General features: G+C 53.8%; 2 protein-coding genes and 1 long non-coding RNA gene across 5 annotated transcripts; 2 read left to right on the forward strand and 1 right to left on the reverse strand.

Annotated features, from left to right (window-relative positions):
• Positions 1-3,703: 3,703 nt before the first annotated feature.
• On the forward strand, positions 3,704-5,899 carry TMEM160 (transmembrane protein 160). Its single transcript, XM_019752660.2, has 3 exons — positions 3,704-3,955; positions 4,848-4,940; positions 5,544-5,899. Exons 1-3 carry the CDS (start codon positions 3,748-3,750, stop codon positions 5,807-5,809), a joined length of 567 nt encoding a protein of 188 aa, XP_019608219.1. The 5' UTR covers positions 3,704-3,747; the 3' UTR covers positions 5,810-5,899.
• A 142-nt stretch (positions 5,900-6,041) lies between these two features.
• Positions 6,042-20,790, reverse strand: NPAS1 (neuronal PAS domain protein 1). 3 transcript variants are annotated; one of them, XM_074316211.1, is made up of 12 exons: positions 20,612-20,790; positions 19,376-19,533; positions 18,715-18,950; positions 12,467-12,540; positions 12,112-12,201; positions 11,352-11,526; positions 9,845-9,960; positions 9,459-9,616; positions 8,800-8,906; positions 8,125-8,272; positions 7,191-7,285; positions 6,042-6,651 (listed from the first exon to the last, which is right to left on the reverse strand). In XM_074316211.1, exons 1-12 carry the CDS (start codon positions 20,675-20,677, stop codon positions 6,185-6,187), a joined length of 1,890 nt encoding a protein of 629 aa, XP_074172312.1. In that variant the 5' UTR covers positions 20,678-20,790; the 3' UTR covers positions 6,042-6,184. The 3 variants fall into 3 exon arrangements, with proteins under 3 accessions (XP_074172312.1, XP_019608218.2, XP_019608216.2); XM_019752659.2 differs by having other exon boundaries at positions 19,376-19,558; positions 20,612-20,752; XM_019752657.2 differs by having other exon boundaries at positions 19,376-19,574; positions 20,612-20,751.
• LOC141567729 (uncharacterized) lies at positions 9,867-17,773 on the forward strand. The gene is made up of 2 exons (XR_012490565.1): positions 9,867-10,298; positions 16,688-17,773. It is a non-coding gene; the product is annotated as an uncharacterized LOC141567729 (long non-coding RNA).
• Positions 20,791-21,233: the final 443 nt, after the last annotated feature.

Consider the following 21,233-nt stretch of genomic DNA (forward strand, 5'->3'; position numbering starts at 1 on the left):
AAGGCTGAGTGACCTTAACAGATAAGTTGAACATTGTCCCCTGCATAAATCTTTCATGGCTCCCCTAGTGCACAGGATCACGAGTTAAAAGTGGCTCAGGAACTACATGGAGTAACCTTGGAGAGTCAAGGTTATCAATGCCTTGCTCTTGTGGAGGTTAGGGTGAACAGAGAGCTGCCATTCTGAATTCTAAAGATGTCTACAGGGGCCTTGCCTCATGGCTCAGGCGGTTGGAGCTCCGTGCTCCTAGTGCCAAAGGCTGCTGGTTCGATTCCCACGTGGGCTGGTGGGCTCTTGACCGCAGGGTTGGCAGTTCGATTCCTCGACTCCCGCGAGGGATGGTGGCCACGGACCCTGCAACTAACAATTGGGCTGGACCTGGAGCTGAGCAGTGCCATCAACAACTAGAATTCAAGGGACAACTTGACTTGGAAAAAGTCCTGGAAGTGCACACTGTTCCCCAATAAAGTCCTGTTCCCCTTCTCCAATAAAATATTTGAAAGAAAAAAATCTCTACACACTCTAGGGCTTCTCAGAAAATATAATTGCCACAGCTGCCCACAGGTAAGCAAGAAAACCACCTTGTGATGGCAAATAATTGGAGTTTTATTTTATTATTTATGTTCAGTCTCCTACACTCACTGTAAGCTTTCTTGGGCCCCAGACTTTTTTCTGCAGGGTTCTGAACACTCTTTACCTGGTTCATGATTACTCATAGTTCAGGTTTCAACTCAGACACACCCTTGCTGGGTTAGGGACCCTCTCTAAGCTCTTCTACTCTCCTGGACTTTCCCTAGAACTTACTTATTTAGCATGTTTATTGCTTGTTTTCTGCTTATCCTTATAGAATGTAATCTCCAAGGAAGCAAAGAGTTTTCCAATACATGAACATGGTATATATCTCCATTTATTTAGATCTTCTTTAATGTGTCTCAGCAGTATTTTGTAGTTTTCAGTTGTAAAAATCCTGCATTTCTTTTGTTAAATTTAGTCCTAAGTATTTTTTGTTTTAATGCTATTGTAAAGGGGATTATTTTCTTTCTTTTCTTTTTTTTATTTATTGGGGTGACAATTGTTAGTAAAATTACATAGATTTCAGGTGTACAATTCTGTATTACATCATCTATAAATCCCATTGTGTGTTCACCACCCAGAGTCAGTTCTCCTTCCATCACCATATATTTGAACCCCCTTACCCTCATCTCCCACCCCCCACCCCCGTAAAGGGGATTATTTTCAATCTCATTTTATAATTGCTTCCAGGTAGGATAGAAACATAAAATTGATTTTTGTATATTGGTCTTGTATCCTGCAACCTTGCTAAATTTACTCATTAGTTTTAGTAGTTATTTTGATTCCTTAGAATTTTGTACATAAACAATCACATCACATGCAAATATTGACAGTTTTACTTCTGTCAGATCTATATGCCTTTTATTTATTTTTCTTGCCTTATTGCACTAGCTAGGACCTCCAATACAATGTTGACTAGAAGTGATGAGAGAGGAAATCCTTGTGTACAATCTCGAGGGGAAAACAGTCAATATTTCATCACTGAGAATGATGCTAGTTGTAGGTATTTTGTAGATGCCCTTTATTACATTGAGGAAGTTCAGGGAAGAGAATTTTGTCTGTTTTATTTACAGATTTATATCAAATGTGTAGTATAATGCTGTCAGAGAGCAAGTGCTCAGTAAATACTTGTTGAATGAGTGAATGAATGAATGAGTATAAGCTGCATGGCATGGTGGCGAGTAATTTGGTCTTGGACTTACCTAATTAGCAGAGTGATTTAAGACAACTGACCTAACCTTTCCCTTCCTCTGTAAAATGGGGATAATAATAGTGCATATCACTTAGGGTTATTCTGAGGATTTAATGAGAGTATCCATATAAAGCAAGAGCCAGAATCCCACACATGATTAATGCTCAATAAACATTAACTTTTATTACCTCACTGCTCTGAGCCTCATTTTTCCTCTATAAAAGAGAATATTCTAATCCTTAACGGTTACAATGAGGATTAAATGACATTATACACATAGTGTACCTAGCACAGTTTCTGGCACAGAGAAAGCCATTGGTAGATGTTTGCTATTATTACTTACCAAGTTTCCTACCTATACATCGGGTTGGGGGACATGGAGATCTGTTAATCAAGGACCTCATCCATTGGAAGCTGACAGACTGACGGCAGAGACAGATAAGTATAGAGATCATAATGACAGTGCAGGAAAGAGCGAGAACGTTAATAAAGGGAATCCTAACTAAAATACAGTCGGGACGCCAGAAGGGGGAGCTGTCACACAGTACCTACCGTTCCATGTCATTCACAGAAAGAACTGTCAATTACAGACAGAACCCCACAGAAGAAAAGTCAACAGGAAAGAATCATCAATTATAGGCCCCATCAGGAAAAGATGTATTGCACCTCCTACAAGGAATCGACCACCCCAGCAGCTCAGCTAATGAGAAACCGTTAACTCCCTGACCTTTTGTTTTTCTCCAATGGGTTTTCTTGCTAAACAACCCCTCCCAACTTCTTCCTTTTTCTCCATAAAATAATGTTTCCTCTCCTTTGTTGGACTTATCTATGGTTTTTCTATAGCTGCGTGCCCCAAATTGCAATTCTTTGCTGTTCCAGGATAAATGAATTTTTTGCTGATAATAAAAAAAAAAGTTCTATTTTTAAGGTCACCAGAGGATATAAAGCCATGTGTGGGTTCAGAGGTAGAGAAGCTGGAGGCTGAAGTTTGCCAATGGGATCAGGTCCTTCTGGACTCAGACATAGGCTTAGACCTAAAAGGAAACCACAATTGTTTACAACACGGACAACTGGAAACAATCTAGGGCCTGGGATCTCTTCTGTTACCTTTATAATGCATCAGTATGAAGCATTAAACTTGATGCTGTGGGATGGGAGATGGGAACTGGCTGGCTAGGGCACGGGGTGGAAATTACTTTTCATTAGACCCGTTTGTATCTTGTACCATTATATCTCTATATCTATCTATCTATCATCTAGCTAGCTAGCTAGCTACCTACCTACCTACCTATCTATCTATCTTTTTAAGGAGGGCGCAGCTCACAGTGGCCCATGCTGGGATGGAAACGGCATGATGTTATTAGCACCACGCTCTAACCAACTGAGCTAACCGGCCACCCAAAATAAATATATTTTAAAAAATTATGTTGTGGAAAAATAATGCCACTGGTCAATTTTCATGATTTATTGAAATGTGAAAAAAATTAATTTATCAAATGGCATCTCATTTGACATCTGCACAGAAAAAAAGAAGGGTTAGGAAGATAACAAAATATTAGCAGTAACCGCTTATTTGGTGGGATTGATGGTAAGCTTCACTTTCTCCTCTGGGCTCTTTGAGATTTTGCAAAGATTCTATATTAAGAGTTTTGCTTTTGTTTTTTGGCCATTGGAATGAAAGTCATTAACAAAAACTACAAGTCCCGGCAGACATCGGGCCTGCAGCCTCTAAAGACTGGCTTTCCCCTGGCGCAGTGATCGCCGGGATTCGTAGTCCGTCACCAGAAGCAAGGTGGGACAAGTAGTACCGGCACAGATGACGGAGGAGGGAATCGCTGCCATTCTGACCAATGGACGGTGTGAATTGGGTTTGAATGGCGCAAACAAAACCAATGGGTGGGCCGCTAAGTATGAGTAACGTGTACTTCAGCCTACGGAAGGCCCGTGGGGCGGGGCGGTAAGCGGCGTCTGTAGTGCGAACCATGGGAGGCGGCTGGTGGTGGGTTCCCGCCGCCCGCCTGGCGCGACTCCGCTTCCGGGGGGCGCTGCTGCCGCCTCCGCGATCCCGGAGTGGGGGCGCCCGGGGATCCTTCGCTCCGGGCCAAGGCCCCCGCGCAGGGTCTTCGCCGCCCCCCGTGTCCGAGCTGGACCGCGCAGACGCCTGGCTCCTCCGAAAAGCGCATGAGACAGGTCTGGAGCTGGGGCACGGGTCTGCTCGAATGGGAGAGGAGGTTTGGAATAGCCGAGCTGTCCGCGCACGAGAGTGGGGGATTGGGGTGGGGCTTCTGCTGGAAACTGGGCCCGGGCTCAAAGGGAGAACGGCTTCCGTATACGCGCAGGGAAGTGCTGGCTGCAAGAGCGCTGTGTATCCACATAGGAGAAGGGCTTGCGGATGGGACCAAGGGTCCGAGAGGCTGGTCGGGCTAGGACAGGCAGCCTGAGAAGAACTGATATGTCTGGACGAAAGGGGCTTCCAAAGAGTGCTTGGGGTGGGAGAGTTATTTACAAGAGGGGTCCACGTTGGCCAGTTCCGATTGAAAAGGCGACCACTCTGCATAATGTGGGAGTGTGGATCCCCACGGAAGAGGGGGAAGTTGCAGATTGGAGGAGGGCACAACCGATAGAAGAAAAGCTCTGGGCTGATTGGAGGGCGAGGTGATCCAGGCTGCAAGGGGAGGAGCATTATGTCAGGATTGGAGAGGATGGAGCATCGAGATGTAGGGGAGATGTAGGGGTGGTGAAAAGCTTTGTGCCAGAGGTCTGAGAAAGAAGTAAGAGGGCAGCCCATGGTGTTGACCACGATGACCTCTTGGGGTCTTCCCGTCTTCAGATTTAGGTTCTGCAGTTTTGGTCCTAGATTTTCCTGCAGATTCTGCGGACTGTCTTGAGTCTTCAGTGTTGCAGAGTTTGGGGAGAGGGTTCAGAGACGGAGACAAGAGAGGGTTTGGGGAGGACAGGGTGAAGTGGGGGGCCCTCAGGACCTGGTGGGAATTTGGAGTGGGATGGGGCGGTTTCACTGTTTGGGCTGAGGACTTTGGGGGCAGGATTTGGGCTGATGCTGCTTCTTCCCCCTCCCTCCAAGCTTTCCTCTCCTGGTTCCGAAATGGCCTCCTGGCATCAGGCATCGGGGTCATCTCCTTCATGCAGAGTGACATGGGTCGGGAAGCCGCCTATGGTGAGTGCAGACCCCCAGTCCTGCCCCCACCCGGGAGTGTGGACACTTCCTCCCCCACCGGGGAATGTAGAGCACTCACCCTGCCCGCCTGAGTGCGGATTCTCTCCTGCCCAATCCTTCCCGATAGTAAGTGTAGAACCTCTCATTCTTCCCCCCACCGGAAGCTGTCTCATTCTCACTTGTGTCGACCTTCCACCCACCCCACCCCACCCCTGAGTGGGTGGCCCAGGGCATGGCTGTGGGTCCTGTCTTCCAGTCACTTCTCGACAAAAATGAGGATCTTAGTCCCAGCCGCTGCTCCTCCAGCCCTATCTTTGCTCTCAGACCAACCCCCCCCCCTCTGATCTTGGACCTCACTTCCAAGTCCTAGACACCCCTCTGGTACCTTCTCATGCCTGCTGACCTTGGCTCTGTACTATCCCTGACCTGTCCTGCCCAGGAGTTTGCCTCATCCCCCTTCTAAGTCCACCTCAATCCCCTGACCCCCCCTGTCTCTGGCATCTGCCTGCCTGATCCGGGCCTTCCCCCCATCCACCCAACAGCCCCAGCCTGGGACACCAGGCCCTCCCCTCCATTGATTGTGGCCTCCGCCCTCTCCCACAGGCTTCTTCCTGCTGGGCGGCCTGTGCGTGGTGTGGGGTGGTGCCTCCTACGTGGTGGGCCTGGCAGCCCTGCGGGGGCCGATGCAGCTCTCACTGGGGGGTGCCGCCGCGGGCATGGGCGCTGTCCTGGCCGTTGGTCTGCTCTGGGCTTGTGCTGTTGGCCTCTACATGGGCCAGCTGGAGCTGGACGTGGAACTGGTGCCGGAGGATGACGGGACGGCCACTGCTGAAGGCTCCGATGAAGCAGGCCGGCCCCCACCGGAGTGAGCAGCAGGGCGGCAGGGAATGAATGGCTGGGCGCTGGACGGCCTGGGCCTGAGGACCGGGACATTAAAACCTAACCCTTCCCTTGCTCCATCTTCCGAGTGGTGGTTCCTGTGACAGGGGAAGGCTGGGCCTGCAGGGGAATGGAGGGAGGGAAGAGGGAAGGGGCAGATGGCGTGGGAGGTGAAGATGACAGGTGGAAATAACTAAGAAGGAAGGAGAGAGGAGTTCCATGGTCCCTTGAGACTGAGCCACAGACTGGGAGCAGGATTTTAATTCTCAAAGAGCGCCAATGGAGCTGAGAGTCCTATCCCTTGCCCCCTTGGTGATCTGTCCCCATCCCCCAGGGTCCAGCTCTGTAGGTGGCTCTCTCAGTCCTCAGTCCCCCTTCCGCTGCATCCTGGGGCCTGTGGGCCCTGGGTAGGGCAGGCCCAGCGTGGGGTAGAAGGCCTCTGGGAGGGTGGGGCCCGGGCCCAGCCTCTGCAGATGTGGGTACATGAGGCCCAGCTCCGTGGGGCCGTAGCGGATGGTGCCAGGTGTGCACAGGCCCCGCACGACAGGGGGCAGGAAGCCTGCATGCAGCACGGAAGGTGGAGGGTCCCCAGGAGGCACCAGGCCCCATGGCCGCATGAGGTCCTGCTTTACGGACCCCTCCCGGATGACAGAAGTGAACTCCGGCCGTGGTGGGGCTGGATGGACAGCTGTCTCCTCGTCCTCGCTGTCCTCTGGGTCTTTCGTCTCCCCCGGACCAGGCTCCACTTTGATGCGTTTGCCCTGGATGTGGGGGGCCTCTGGTTTCCCTTCCAGGGGGGCAGCCTGTTTCCCTTCCGCTGGAGGCACGAGCTCTGGAAGATGTTGAAGGGCACTGTTTGTGTGCGTCCCAGCCCTCAGTCTTCCCATCTGTGCAATGAAGCTGAGCTCAGTGAGGCTCCGCTGGGGTGGTTTTTGTCCCCTAAAGGACATTTGGAAGTGACTGGAGATATTTTTGGTTATCACAGCTGGGCAGGAGGGTGCTTCTGGCATCTGGTGGTTAGAGGCCCAGGATGCTAAGTACCCTACAATGCACAGGACAGTCTCCCAAACAAAGAATTACCTGACCCAAACGGCAGTAGAGCAGAGATTGAGAAACCCAGTTTAGACCGAGGCAGACAGAACTTTCCTCGATGCCAGAAATATGCCAAATCTGCACCATCCAATGCATTGGCCACTGGCCACGTATGGCTATTGAGCCCTTGAAATGGGGCAAATATGACTGAGGACCTGAATTTTTAGTTTTAATTTTAATGTAAATAGCCACTTGTGGTTAGTGGCTTCCGGACTGGACAGCGCAGTTCCCAGGGTCTCTCTGAGCCACCCAGGGATTGGAGTGGGAGGTGGGGCTCACCTGTGGGCTCTGGCTCTGGGCTGGATGTGTCCTCACAGGCCACGCTGGCTGGAAGCTGGAAGGCGTCCAGAGGTATCTGGCCACCCTCAGCTTGGCTGGGACGAGACAGGTGGTGTTAGGAGCCAGGGGTCCTGCATGAGAGCAGATTCACTCCTGCCCCCCAGGCTTGTGACTGTAGCTTTCCCCTCCCCCTCTCAGTATAGAACCCCACCCCCCAGTGAATGTAGCGTCCTTATCCTAAGGCACTTAGGCCTCATGATTGGACCCCCAAACTCCAAGTTGTCTCCTAGCCCAGCTTGGCCCTGTCTCCCGAGGCCAGACCTGTACAGCCCGTGACCATTGGATGTCACCACCTAGGTATCCCCCAGATACCTCATGTGCATCTGACCTCAGTGTCTTCCTTCTGAGCTGCTGTTCCTCTCAAGGGCCCAGATCTAGGCCCAGCAAAGCCAGAGACCTGGGCGACAGCAGATGGCCGCCTCTGTCTTCTACCTGCATTGCCTGGCGTTTCCCAGGACCTGCCCCAGCCTCCTCCCTGGTCTCCTTGGTCTTGTCCCTCAGACCTCCCACTTCACAGCACCCAGAGGGATCTTTCCAAAAAGCAGACTTGACTCCTCCAGCTTTAAACTCTGCCATGGCTCCCCAGTGCCCCCAGGCTCAGGTCCAGACCCTCAGCCTAGGCCTGAGGCCGTTTCAGACCTGCCTCCCTAGCAGATACTGTCACCCCCTCCCCTCTCCCCTCTGTGTCCTGCAGCAAGGGCATTTCACCTCCAAGCCTTTGCTCTCTCATTTCCCCTTTTCTCAACCCCCCTCCAGGCTTGTCTCCTAGGCGCCCCCTGAAGAGCTCCCACCCTGAGGTGCGGAGAGACAGCAGAGGCTTCTGGAGGGGATTCCAGCCCCCCCCCCCCGTGGGATGGGTGGGCGCGACCCTCACCTGAGCACGTAGCTGACCCAGAGCACGTGGCGCTCCCCAGGGCTCTTCCCACTCACAGCCACGGTGGCCACAGACTGCAGCCACACAAAGCCCCCAGCACGCTGCAGCCACCGGTAGTACCCAGTCATCACCTGTCCCTTGTCCAGCACTGGGCCCAGCCCAGGGGCCGAAGGGATGGGAAGAGATGGGGTGGGGGGTGAGACAAAGACGGGAGGGAAGAGACAGGCAGAGGGAGAAGAGACAGATGGACAGGAGAGGCAGAGAAGGAGAGAGGTGGACAGGGAGATGGGCAGAGAGGAGAGAGGGAGATGGGTGCAGAGAGATGGGGAGACAGGTACACAGATGGGAGACACAGTGCCAGGGGAACAGAAAGGGCGAGACAGTGGGGAGAAAAAGGCAAAAGTACAGAGGGAAACAGAATCAGAAAGACCCCGAGCTAACCAGCATCGCGGCACCTGGATCTTAAAGGGAGGTCAGAGGCCCCACAGCCGCCCTACTCCCACCCCACGTCTGAGCTGTTGTTCAGAGCCTCCTTGCTCCTCTTCTCTGCTGAGTTGAGCCCCTGGAGTTGGCAACAGGATGGACTGTGGCAGCCCAGAAGCAGGACTTCCAGGGAGCAGGGCATTGGGGGTATTCAGGTCTGGGGTGCAGGTAGGCAGGGGTAGGGGTTCTCACGGTCCAGGTGGCTTTGGCGGATCCTGGCTGCATCCTGTCCGTGGACAAACTGGTAGCAACTGCGGCCCACAAGCTCTGAGGGCCCCAGGTCCATGTGGTCGCTGACTCTGAGGGCGAAAGGGGAGGGCCCGAGGCCATGGGGCGGGGAAAAGAGGCGGGGTTGGCTCTGGAATTACCTCGGGTTCCCACCCTTACTCTGGAGTGCTTGGAGCCTCAGTTTTCCCCTCTATGAAACTGGTGTAATCATAGTGTCCCGGCTAGAGTGGCTCTGGGCATTCAAGCAGATGGCACTCCTGGGCGTGAGGTGGGCTGGGCACCTCAGAGGCGCCCATCGAGGGGACTATTTCACGATTTCATTTTTCCCCACTTTATGGTGCAGGAGTGGATGAGGGACCAGAGAGGCCTGGGAGAGATGGGATCAGGGAGGGGCGGAGCTCTGCCCAGGCCACGCCCCTTGGGCATCCATCAGAACAGTACCTCCCCCATCCCCAGAGGCCACGCCCTGACCTCCACACCTTGACTCCCTTCTTCCAGTTACCCCTGCCCTCTGCTGCTCTTCAGGCTCCCCGCAGGCTCCCCAGTGCCCCCCAGTGTCCCAGCCACACCCCCCAGCTCTCCTGTGAGCTCCCATTGGCCTGCTTCAGCACCACCCCCGGTACCTGCTCTCACAAGCAAGGATGGTGAGACCCAGGCTGAGACGGAAGACTATCATGTGTCCGTGTAGTGGAAACTCAGCCAGTGGGGCTGGGGGCAACGTGTGGCCGAGGGCCACGAGGCCCAGAGCGCGGGCCCGAAGGCGACCAGTCACGTGGATAACCTGCAGGTGGTGGGCGTGGTTGGAGGCGGGGCTAAGCCGGATGGACGGGCTAAGTGGGGCGGGGCGGTAACCCTTAGGAGGACCTTAACCCCACTGCCGGGCCTGGCTCTGACGGTCACCCCCAGGCGCTGGGGCACAGGGACACAACTAGCAGGAATACAGGAGCGCTCCCCGGGCAGGCAAAGGGAGGTGGGAATCAAGAGACCGGATCAAAGAGTTCACACCCACCTTGTATCCAGAGGCCTTGACGTGCAGTCCCCGCTTGGTGAGGGTGGATTTCATGCGGATGAAGAAGGAGAGCTCCTGGACCCTGGAGGAGGGTGTTACCTCGGTGGGGCTGGTCTCTGGGATGGAGAGTGAGGAAGGTTATGGAATCCTTGGGAGGAAACACACACAGGCCACCCCCATCCCCTGCAGGGCTAGACAGACACAGGGTCATGGCCACAGCCAGAGACCCACCTAACGGTTCTACAAGTTCACTGACATCATACTCCCCTCTGAGCAGCAGCCAGCCGGGTCTTTCTAAAGCTCAGCTCTGACCCTGTTCTTCCCCTATCCTGAAGCTGCCATGGCTCCCTAGGACCCTTGAGAAAAAACCCAGCTCCTCATCAAGGCCTAAAACTTTGGCAAGAACTGCCTCCTGCTGCTGACACCATCTCCAACTACAACCTTCAGGTCTCAGGTCAGACATCTCCTCCTCCAGGAAGCCCTCCCTGACCCCTAGTCTGGGTCAGACACCCCTCTGGGGTCTCCCATTCCAGGCTTGCCCACTCTGGGCCATCACCATCTGGGAATGAGTCAGTATCACTCACTGTATTGTGAGCCCTGGGAGGGTGGCATTGGGAGTGTTGTCACAACTGTCTCCCCAGCCCTGCCCAGCACAGGGCTGGGCACAGAGCAGGGACTCAGGGTATAGCAACAGATAAGACTCACAAATACAAATTATTCTATAAACCCCTATGACGCAGTCATAAATATGCTCACATCCAGATGACCCTGTGCCTCAAACTTCGATGTAACCATAATCACAGTCCCCAACAGTCCTGCGTGTCACAAACATCTCCCCAAACTTCCAAGCACTGCTGACAACTCACATGTGTTTGGTGTAAAGCAAGCCCATATAAGAAAATCTTATTTACAAGAAAGTTAACCTCAGTCCGTCAACATCTCAGAGCTGAAAGGAACTTTAGGGTAATCTCCAACACCCTCCCTCCCCGACATGGGGTGGAATTTTCCAGTGGAGAGAGGGTTAGAAGACAGACCCTGGAGCCTGACAAACCTGGGCTGGAGTCCAGCTCAACCACTTAACAGCTGTGTGACCTAGGACAATTAACCTCTCTGTGCTGTGCCTCAGTTTCCTCCTCTGTAAAATGGAGAGTAATAGTTGCTGCTTTGTGGGATTGTGGTTAGAAGTCAATCAGGTTATGTACTTGGAAGCACGGCACATACAGAAGCCCAATAAGCGTGAGTTGTTATTATTTACCAAAGCCTGGTTCCATCTGTCACCCATAGGCACCCAGCAGCCAGAGGAGTCTTTCTAAAGTTCAAATCTTGGGGATCCAGGCATTCTTAGGGAGCTAAGTCTTGCTGCCCCAGCTTAGATTCTGATTCATTTTACAAAAATTTACTTTGCACAACCCTAATGAGAGTGGGTTTTGTATGCATGAAACAGCTGCATACAGTGTACCTGGTGTCCCCTGATCAGGCCTCATTCTTTGGGGGCCCTTAGAATTACCGATCTCAGAGATATCCGCAAGCGAGGAGGAAGATGAGGAAGAGGATGATGAGGAAGGGACGGAGGGCGGGGTGGGAGGCCCGGGGGTCCTGGCCCGCAGCCCCAGTTGCTCCAGCACTTCGGAGTGGTCCCCAGGATGGATGTAGTCGAAAACGCTGCTGCCCGTCAGCTCCACCTGCCGGCGAAGGAAGGGAATGCAGGGTCGGGTGATAGCAATTTGTATTGAATGGATTGGCAAGGCCTAAGATGCCACAAGAAGCCAAGACTCCAGGGAAGGGAGCTTTCGGCTCCTCCTTGCCCTCTTTTTCCCTTCCAGCCGCCAGCTGCAGGAGCTAAGGTGAAAATGGTGGGCTGAGATGAAGAAAAAACACAAGCCAGTCACCGAAAATGCCACAGAAAACCTTCCAGAGCTGGCAAAACCCAAACCCTTCCAGTCCAGATTGCTGTAATCCTTCAAAATTGTTAAGAAACAAGTTTTGGTAAATATGGTGCATTTGGCCACCACTCATGGGCAAACTGATCTTTCTGCTAATTTGCTTTCTTCAAATTGACCTGTGACTTTGATAACCCTCCTCTGCCTATGAGAAGGAGCCATGTCGGGTGCCATGCGAGGTTCCAAGGAACACACTTTGGGAACCTCAGATCCAGTCCATTTTTTTCATGCCTGGATGGTAAGGCCAGGAGAAAGGAGGGACATGGAGTGGACTGCCAAGGGAGGCGGTGGTGAGCCAGTCCAGGCAGCCTACTGTGAGCCCCTTACCTGTGAGAGACCCAGATAAATGGAGACAGTCTCTGAGATGTAGAGGAACTTCCCTTCCTGGTTCAAGGCAAACACGAAGCCATCCAGGGACTAGAGTAGAGAGACAGGGAAGTGGGAGAGGAGGGCCTGACATCTGTAAGAGGTTCTGAAATCTGATCTCCACCCAGGATGGATTATTTTGGGGGCGGCAGGGCTTTGGTGGTGCTCTGAAGGGGCAGGCAGGAGAGGGAGCCCCACCATTCCATCTCCCAGACCCAGTTCTTCCCTTGGGGTGGATGCTGGAGAAAAGGGTGTTGTTTTCCGCAGGCTGCCAGCAGGTGGCAGCAAGGAGCGGCGGGCAGGGAAGGGGCCTTACCTGCAAGATGTGTCCTCCCAGGTGCTGCTCAAAGACTTCGGAAACCAGCGCCACAGGGCCCCTGTGACCTGGGGCTGCGGGCAGAGGGAGAGGTGAGGCTGGGGACTGTGGTCTTGCTGACCCTGGTCTTCTGTGCAGGCCCCCAGGAAACTAGGCTGCAAATCTCTTTCCCCCGCCATCCCACAGCCATCTTGGGGGTACTGTAGGGCCCTGAGCTCTGTGGGGGAGAGGCCTGGGATGTGTGGAGGAGTGAGAGGGGCACAGGTGGGCTGGACAGACAGAGAGACTGAGACACACAGAGACAGACGCCAGGGGACGCAGAAGGGATTCATTCATTCATTCAGCGAGCTCTCCCTGAGCATCAATTGTGCAGCCAGGCTCTGTGCTGGGTAGTGCTGGGAATACAGAGGTGACCCGGACAGCCCAGTCCTGCCCTCACGGGTCACCCAGGCCAGGGGCACCTAAACAAGTAAAAAAAAAACTAAGAACTATAGAATTAGCATTTGTGGCCATGAAGAACAGAATAAGTGGTGTGAAATGAAGAGGAATGGGGTAAGGCCTGTCGAAGGAGGGGGTGTTTGAGCTCAGACCTGAAGGATGAGGAGGCAGAGAAGAGACCAAAAAGGAGAGCGAGAGAGATATTGAGAGACAAAGACACAGAGAGAAAAATGGACAGAGAGATACCAAGGAATAGAGATAAAGACATTACAACTCAACAACAAAAGGACAAACAACCCAATTCAAAAACAGGCAAAGGACTTGAATAGACATTTCTCCAAACAAGATATACAAATAACCAATAAGCACATGAAAAGATGCTTAAAATCATTAGTCATTAGAAAAATGCAAATCAAAACCATAATGAGAGACCACACCCAACAGGATGGCTAGAAAATAAAACAAAACAGAAAATAAGTGTTGGTGAGGATGGGGAGAAAATGGAACCCCCATGCATTGCTGGTGAGTATGTAAATGGTGCAGCCACTGTGGAAAAGAGTCTGGCAGTTCCTCAATAAGTTAAGCCTACGAGTAGCATTTCCATCTGACCCAGCATTTCCACTTAGGCATATACTCAAAAGAATGAAAAACGTCTCCTAACAAATACCAGTACATGAATGTTCATAACAGCATTATTCCTAAGTGTCAAAAGGTGGAAACAAGCCAAACGTCCCATAGCTGATGGATAAATAAAACGTGCTATATTCAGACAGTGGACTAGCACTCAGCCATAAAAAGGAATGAAGCGCTGGTCCGTGCTGTGACATGGGTGACCCTTGAAAACACTATGCTCAGTGAAAGGAGCCAGACATGAGAGGTCATATATTGTATGATTCTATTTATCTGAAATGTTCAAAATAGAGAAATCCATAGAGACAGAAAGCAGAATGGTGGTTGCCAGGGGCTGGAGTAGGGGGAGGGGGATGACTGCTAATGGGTTCAGGGGTTTTGGGGGGTGAGGAAAATGTTCTGGAACTAGACAGAAGTGATGGCTGCCCCACATTGTGAATGTACTAAGTGCTACTAAATTGTGTACTTTAAAGTGGTGGATTTCATGTTATATAAATTTTACCTCAAAAAACTTTTTGACAGAGCTAGGAACAAGACTCCCCACAAGGAGCCCCGTGGCTAAACTGGGGAACGAGGCAAAGGATTCAGTGACTTTGAGGGTTCCCAAACACTTGGTTCCTGCAAGGCTAAGGGTCCAGGTCTGGCATCCAGCCACAGGGTTGCCCCTCCCTGGCTGTGTGCTTTGGGACCAGTCTCTTCACCTCTCTGTGCCTCAGTTTCCGCTTCTGTCAAGTGGGTTTGCTAAGAGCGTGACCCTCACAGGCTGGTTGAGCATTCAATTCGTTTAAAGAACTTCTAGAAAAGGCCTAGCACGGCCTGGCCCACACAGCAGGTGTTCCCAAACACGGATCCACAATGAGTATTAATAGCGTGATTACTATTGTTATTTCCACACCACCAAAACACTAGGCGGGAAAACCCCGCTCCTTCCTCCCAATCAGGGCTCAGCACCCCCCAGCTCTGCCCCCAGGCCCCAAATGTCTAGGCCATGCCTCCTTTTCTCAGGAGCTCACCCAATATCTTCCCGCTATTACATCCTTTTTTCACCCTAGCCTGGAGCTCCAGGAACAATAACTGGGAGGGTGGAGGGAGTGATTAATGGGGATCCCTCCCCCGAGATGCTGTATGAACCAGCCGGTTGACAGGCGGGAACAATGCTGCTTGCTAATTGTCGCAATTTTCCCCTGTCATTTTTGCTAATTCCTTCATTTTCCCTCTTGCAGGATCAGCCCAGGTCAGACTGAACGGCTGCAATTAACAGTGTTAATGGGCACGTTGGGATGGGGGGGTGTGTGTAGGGGGAGGGCTCAGCCACTGGCTGTTGCCCCAAAACCAGGCTTGTCCCCTGGGACAGGGAGCCCTGGGGTCTGTCCTTATCACTGACATGCGTTTTATTACTCCAGGCTCTTCCTCTCCAAACCCACCAACTCCCCAACTCCTCTCCTGTGTCCCCTTCTCTCCTCCCCAAATGCCTCACCTCCTCTGTCCTCCAAATTTAGCAGGTGGCTTTTCATTACTCCCAGATCTGCCCCCTCCTCAAGTCCAAACCCTAACCACCACTCACTCATTCAACAAACATTTGCTGAGTTTCTTATTGGAGCCTGACTCTGCCGGAGAAGACAAACTACCCCCATCGTTGTCATCCCCTACACAGACTGGGCCCTGAGGGCCTCTCCCAGGCCTTAGGGATTCCCTCTTCACCTACCATTCTTGACTGCCCTCATGGATTTGCTGCCACGGTAGTGGGGAAAAAGGTCTGGGACTTCATTACCCTTTGGAGGTCTGAGAGAGGGAACCATCCCACCATAATCAGAGTGCGTGGGCCTGAGGCCTGGGGGGAAGGGGTGGCATTTCTGCCCCTACTTTCCTCAGCCACATCTGTAAAATGGGTCCAGTGATAGAGCACAATGGGTTCGTGCATGTAAGCTGCACACAGCTAGCACACAGTAGGTACCTGCCACTATTCCCAAGTCCTGCCACTATTTTTATCAGTATTACTATGGATAACCTGGGGTACTTCTACCCTTCCAGGTAGTTCCTTGCTGTGCACCTTGCCCCTCTTCTTTCTCTCATACCCATCTCCATTTTCTGCAAGTCCCATGGGCTGTACCCTCACTGCATCACATGGGTCCGACCACCCATCACCCCACAGCTCCCACCCTGGTCTAGCTGCCCCATCTCTTGCCTGGACCACTGCACTCACCTCCTCACTGGGCTCCCTGCTCCCACCCACAGCCACTACCTCCATGGCTCCCTTCTCACTTGGGGTAACAAAGTCCTCGCCCGTGAGGCCCTGCAGGACCTGACCACTGCTGACCACTCCTTGTCTCAGTTATTCTTCTCCAGACTTCCTCAAACCAGCAAGCTGATTCCAACCTGCCTTAGGGCCTTCGCACATGCTGTTCCTGCCTGGATGACTCTTCTTGTAGCTTTTCATAGCTTGCTCCCTCACCTCCTGCCAGTCTCAGCTCAAAGGTCACTTCCTCAGAGAGGCCATGCCTGACCTGTGAATTAAGATGCCATCCTTCCTTCCCTCACTCCATTCCAGTCACCCGACTGTGGACGTGACCCCTTACTGTGTCCCAGGCACTATTCTAGACTCAGAGAGCAAGGTGCCATGGGGGAGAGACACACAATAAACAAGAGAAATAAGAAATCTCTAGTGCCATATGATGATAAGAAGAAATAAGTCAAGAAAGGAAGACAAGGAGTGCTGGGAGGGGTGTCATTTGTAATAGAGTGGTCAGGGAAGGCATTACTGAAGAGCTGACATTCAGAAAGAAGGGAATTCCTGGTGGAGGGCAGAGCAAGTGCAAAGGCCCTGAGATGAGACCATGCTTCTCTGAAAAACAGCAAGGTGGCCAGTGTGTGTGTGGAGGAGGGGCACTGAAGAGGTGAGAGGGGAAGAAGATGAGATCAGAAGGTGGGGGCCAGGGGACCCACTATGCAGGATTTGTAGGCCCACCCTTGAGGGCAGGGACTTTGTCTTGTTCCCTGCTGTTTCCGACATCTAGACCAGTGTCTGGTACAGGGAAGGTGTTCAGTGGGGGTTTGTTGACTGAATGACCAATGCTGATATGAGAGTAAGGCTATCTTCTCCCCAGACTCGGAGGCCCAGAGCTAGACTTTAACCTCTGTTGTCCCATTTTACAGATGGCAGAGTGAGGCCCAGAGAAAGGCTGAGACCTGAAAGGGAGGACCCATCCCTGGAGACCTACAAACATGCCAAATATGATTGAAAATGTGGACTCTGGAGCCAGGCCCCCGAGTTTGCCTCAGCTGGGCCTCTTCCTGGCTGCGTGACTTTGAGCAAACAGTTTCACCAATCTGGGTCTCAGTTTTCCACTTTTATAGAAATTATAGCATGGTCTCCCTCCTAAAACTTTGAGAGGATTAAGCAAGTTAATCTGTATACACTGCGCAGCATGTATTGTATATTATTATTATTGAGGACATGGGAACCCCTTCCTTTTGGGAGAGTGACACAGTTCTTTACTCTCTAACTTCTACTGAAATGCTCTCAGTTTCCCCATCTGAATTACAGAAGCAGGCACTTGGCCTCTTGTTGGGAACCCTGCAGAGCAGGAGATGCCCCCTCAATTTCCTAATTTTGGGGGTGTAGGAGGGAGCCCATGCAGTTTCTCCCCCCCAATTCCAGCATACAGGCCCGGGGAGCTAATGAAGTTGGGGGTCTGCCGCCTCAGTGCCGAGACTTCAGCGAGCCCCTGCCTCTCGACTTGCCCATCCAGGCAATGGGGGGCGGGTTGGACGCCAGCGAGGCTCTCAGCTCCCTCCCCCTCTCCCGCAAGCTCGGGGACAATAGACAAGATGTTTATCCCCCGACGGCGCACATGTTGTTCGCGGTAATGACAGTAATCAGAGGCTCTAATGCCGCATTCTCTCGGCGCCAGTCAATTCGCCTAATTACCGCCTGGGAAGCCGGATTATTTAAATTTAAATGGTGATTTATTGCGAGCTTAATCAATGCTATTTTCTCTCCCCCCTTCCCCCGGGACCAGGGCAGGAGGGGAATTGGAGCCCCCCCACCCTAAGGACTCCCCTTCTTCTCGGGCGGGGGAGTAGCCTGGGGTGCCCTGTCCCTGTCACCTGCGACCTCAGATTAACACGATTCACTGTCTTCTAGTAATACGAATAAAGCAGTAATGCATAAAACAGAAGTAATAATAACGTCACCTCCATATATTTCAATAATAAAGTCTAAATAATAATAAAAGCAGGCATCTATATATATATCTGTTTTTATATATTCTATAGTTACATGTTATAGATTCTATTTCTTTGATTATTTTGTTATTGTGTCTTGACCACTAGGATGTCAGCCTGTCCAGCGTGGGGACTTTTATCTAGTCTATTTCCTGATGGATCCCTAGGGCTCAGAACAGTAGCAGGTACACAGTAGATGCTCAATAAACCACATGCCCCCCCCAACAACCCTGCAGGGTCACCATTGATAACATTAGTCGCCATATACTGATGGCTTACCCTCTGCCAGGGATGTTCAGGTTCTTTACACATATTACCTGGTTGATCCTCTCCTCAGCCCTCAGGGACAGGTTTCGCCATGATTCCCATTACACAAATGAGGCACAGAGAGGTGCAGTGACCTGCCCAGGGTCACAATGCTGGGGAGTGCCGGAGTGGGGAAGGGACCCAGGCGAGTCTTTTTGAAGCTCATCATCTTACCTGCCATATTATACTGTCTCCCTCCCACTATCCCAAACTGGGAATTCTGACTGCAGAGTCCCTGTGTACCCCCGGTGCCCCTCAGGTCTGGGTGTGGGGGATCTCTTGCCCATTAGTGGATGGGAGGCCCAGTCTGGGTCCTCTCTGTCCCACCCACGGAGCTGTGGGTCTCCTTTGTGATACATCTCCTCTAAAGAATAGCATGTACTAGTCTGATCCCTGGTGTTCCCAGGTCCCTTGATGAGGCCAGAATTCGTGAAATCTTCCCTACCTCGTGTGCCCATTTTACAGATGAATAAACTGAAGCTTGGAGGATAGAAGCCACCTGATAGGGACACATAAAAGGTCTGACTCCAAACCCCGTGCTCCCTCTGGGTCAAGTTGCTGGGCGAGGGCTGGCAGGCACCTGAGATTCCAGCTTCTCTGCCCCACACGGAAGATGTTGGGACCCCAGCTCCCCGCGCATGCGCACTCACCGAGGCTTGCCTGGGGCCTGGCAGCCCGCAGCCCCCAGGGCGGCGCCCCCAATGCGGCGAAGCGGCGCAGGCGGAGGTAGGTGACGCTGAGCCGCACGATGGACGCCTTGTCCAGCTGGCTCGAGATGGCTCCTGGCAGCGGAAGCAGCTTGGCCAGCTCAAAGAACTCCAGGTTCTCCTTTCCGCGGCGCGAGCGCGCCGCGTTACGGGACTTCTCTTTGCGCTGCGCCTGCAAGCTGGACGGGCGGCGCGGAGGAGGCGTCAGTGGAGTTCTGGAGCTCAGGGATGCGGGGCCCGGGGGATGGGGGAAACCCCGCTTCCTGGGGCCTCGGGGATGGAATGGGACCTTGGAAGTGGATTCAACACTCTGGTGGTGAGGGTAGAACCTGAGCGTGAATTCTACTCTCGGTCGTAGGAACAGAACCTGGGGTGTAGATGACGGGGGGAAGGAGGAAGAAGAGCGGAAAGATGAGGAATGTTGGGTATGAATTATGAGGAAGGGGTTGAGAACACCACACGATGGTGGTGGATTTCAAAACCACGGCTGAGCAGCGCAGGGTAACAAATTCTAGCCCCAGGGGGCGGGACAGAAGTGAGTGTGAATTCTCCCAGAACATCTCCTTGGGGCGGGGCAAGGCCCGAGGGGCGGGGCTTTGCTCACCAGGGTCCAGGCGGGGCCTTGACCACGAGCCCCGGAAGAAAGTCCCACGGGACGCTGCCGCCACGACCTGCCCCGCATTTGACCTCGCCTCTGCCGCCACTGCTGGGATAGGGGGCCGCCATCTCCGCGGGGACTCTCTCAGGCGGGCTCAGAGCAGCCTGCGGGACTCGAGACCCGCGTCTCCTGCAGCGGGAAGGAGCTGCAGGCAGCGCTTAGTGCAGTAGGGCTGCCCCCCACCTCCGCCCCGGGAGACCCGTTAGGGAAACTAAGGTCCGCGCGGGTCTCAAGGTGTCAGCAAGGAGCTGGAACTGGATGATGCCTCGGTTTCCTCTACCTGGAGTCCCCAGTACGGAGCCTGCAGCTCTCACCCTGCCGGGACCCAGGCGAAGCTGAGGGCGAGGACGTGCCCCGCCGCCGCCTCCCCCGCGCCGCCCGCCAGCTCGCCCGCCTCACGCCCGCGCCGGGCCGGCTCCCGCATACCAATAGGCGCACGCGGCGCGCATACGGATCGGACCGGCCCGCGCGCTGCGTGCCAAGCATGCCCAAACTGGGCGGGGGGGCGGGCGCCTTGCCGCGGGGATCCTGCCCCGGGAGCCCTCTGCCCTGGGGATCCGCCCTCCAAGCCCGTCCAAGGAGTCCGGTTCCCCGTGTCGTGGTGCGCCTATGTCCCGGGCTGGGGTAGAGGAGGCAGGGGGGCAGAGGGCAGGGACCCCACCCCATGTTCTACCCAGGGACCACCTCCCAGCCCCTTGAGGTGGCGCCACGTGTGCGGACCACCAAATCTCCGCAACCACAACTTCCTCCCTGAATATGCGGGCGTGCGAACCCCAGCCCCGACGCAGTGGCTAGAGCTTCAGCCTGAGGTAGCCATCAGGGTGGACCCGACAGCCGGGGCCCAGGTGTCCTGGTTTCCAGGTCCCTCAGAACCAGGAACGTGTACAATGAGGTCTTCATTCCTCCAGGACTAGCGTTCAGGATTCCCCCCACGCACCCCAGTATCCACACCTCCCCCAACCCTTCCCAATCAGGTGTCCAGATGCCCCAGCCCCCCGACTTCTCCAGGAACCAAACATCCTTGTACCCCTTCCCCCAGCCTCGTGGATACAGGGGTTCGGATATCCTAGCCCCCAGGACAGTGGAGTTCCGGCTCCCTATTCCTCCAACACCCAGGAGTTCCCGTCCCCTCATGCCAGCCAGCAGGCGTCTCCTACCCTCAGGACCCCCAGCCTCCTTTACCTGGCCGCAGGGCGGGCTCCGGGCGCGGCGTGGGGCCGGCCGGGCGGCGCAGAGGGGCGGCCCCATAGACCCCGGGGCGGGCCGGACTCGGTGGGGCGCGGGCTGTGGCGCTAGGTTCTCAGCGCCCACCGCGGCCTCGCAGACTTGGAGACGAGGGGACAGGGCTGGCGGGAGAGGGCGGGGTCTGCCAGGGCCCCGCCCACCAAGTCTCCGCCCCCTCCGTCCAGCCCCGCTCCAGCCCCTCAGGCCTTTTCTGTGGTAGGTGGTTCCCAGCAATCGGGGGTTTGGCCCTCTCCCACCAGAGCGAGAACCTCGGAGTCAGAGAGGGAAACACCGGCGTCCGGGCACTATCTCTAGACCTCACAGGGAGGAACCAGCGCCCCAGTTCCCCCAAGGGAACCCGGAGCTCCAGCAGACCCTTGGGGCAAGGTGGGCACCCTGCAACCGAGCCCCCTGTAGAGGTGGAGACTCAGACGTTAGTGCCTCCTCCAGGGACGCAAATCCAGGTATCTGATACCCTCATTTTCCGGGAGACAACTCCAGGATGTTAGCAGGTCCTCCCCCAAGAGGGGGACCCCTCATCCAAGCCTACATCCCCTCTTTTAAGGCCAAGATTTGGCAT

This window comes from Rhinolophus sinicus, linkage group LG11, assembly GCF_036562045.2.
Source record: "Rhinolophus sinicus isolate RSC01 linkage group LG11, ASM3656204v1, whole genome shotgun sequence".
NCBI classification, from domain to species: domain Eukaryota; kingdom Metazoa; phylum Chordata; class Mammalia; order Chiroptera; family Rhinolophidae; genus Rhinolophus; species Rhinolophus sinicus.

What these genes read in the sequence shown, in the direction of transcription:
- TMEM160 (XM_019752660.2), top strand. Translation starts at nt 3,748, where the DNA reads ATGGGAGGCGGCTGGTGGTGGGTTCCCGCCGCCCGCCTGGCGCGACTC. An exon ending in CCGAAAAGCGCATGAGACAG is followed by an intron (nt 3,956 to 4,847) that starts GTCTGGAGCTGG and finishes CCTCCCTCCAAG; the next exon opens with CTTTCCTCTCCTGGTTCCGA. An exon ending in GGGTCGGGAAGCCGCCTATG is followed by an intron (nt 4,941 to 5,543) that starts GTGAGTGCAGAC and finishes CCTCTCCCACAG; the next exon opens with GCTTCTTCCTGCTGGGCGGC.
- NPAS1 (XM_074316211.1), bottom strand. Translation starts at nt 20,677, where the DNA reads ATGGGGCCGCCCCTCTGCGCCGCCCGGCCGGCCCCACGCCGCGCCCGG. An exon ending in CCGCCAAAGCCACCTGGACC is followed by an intron (nt 8,273 to 8,799) that starts GTGAGAACCCCT and finishes GGCTGGGCCCAG; the next exon opens with TGCTGGACAAGGGACAGGTG. An exon ending in TGGGTCAGCTACGTGCTCAG is followed by an intron (nt 7,286 to 8,124) that starts GTGAGGGTCGCG and finishes GTCTCGTCCCAG; the next exon opens with CCAAGCTGAGGGTGGCCAGA.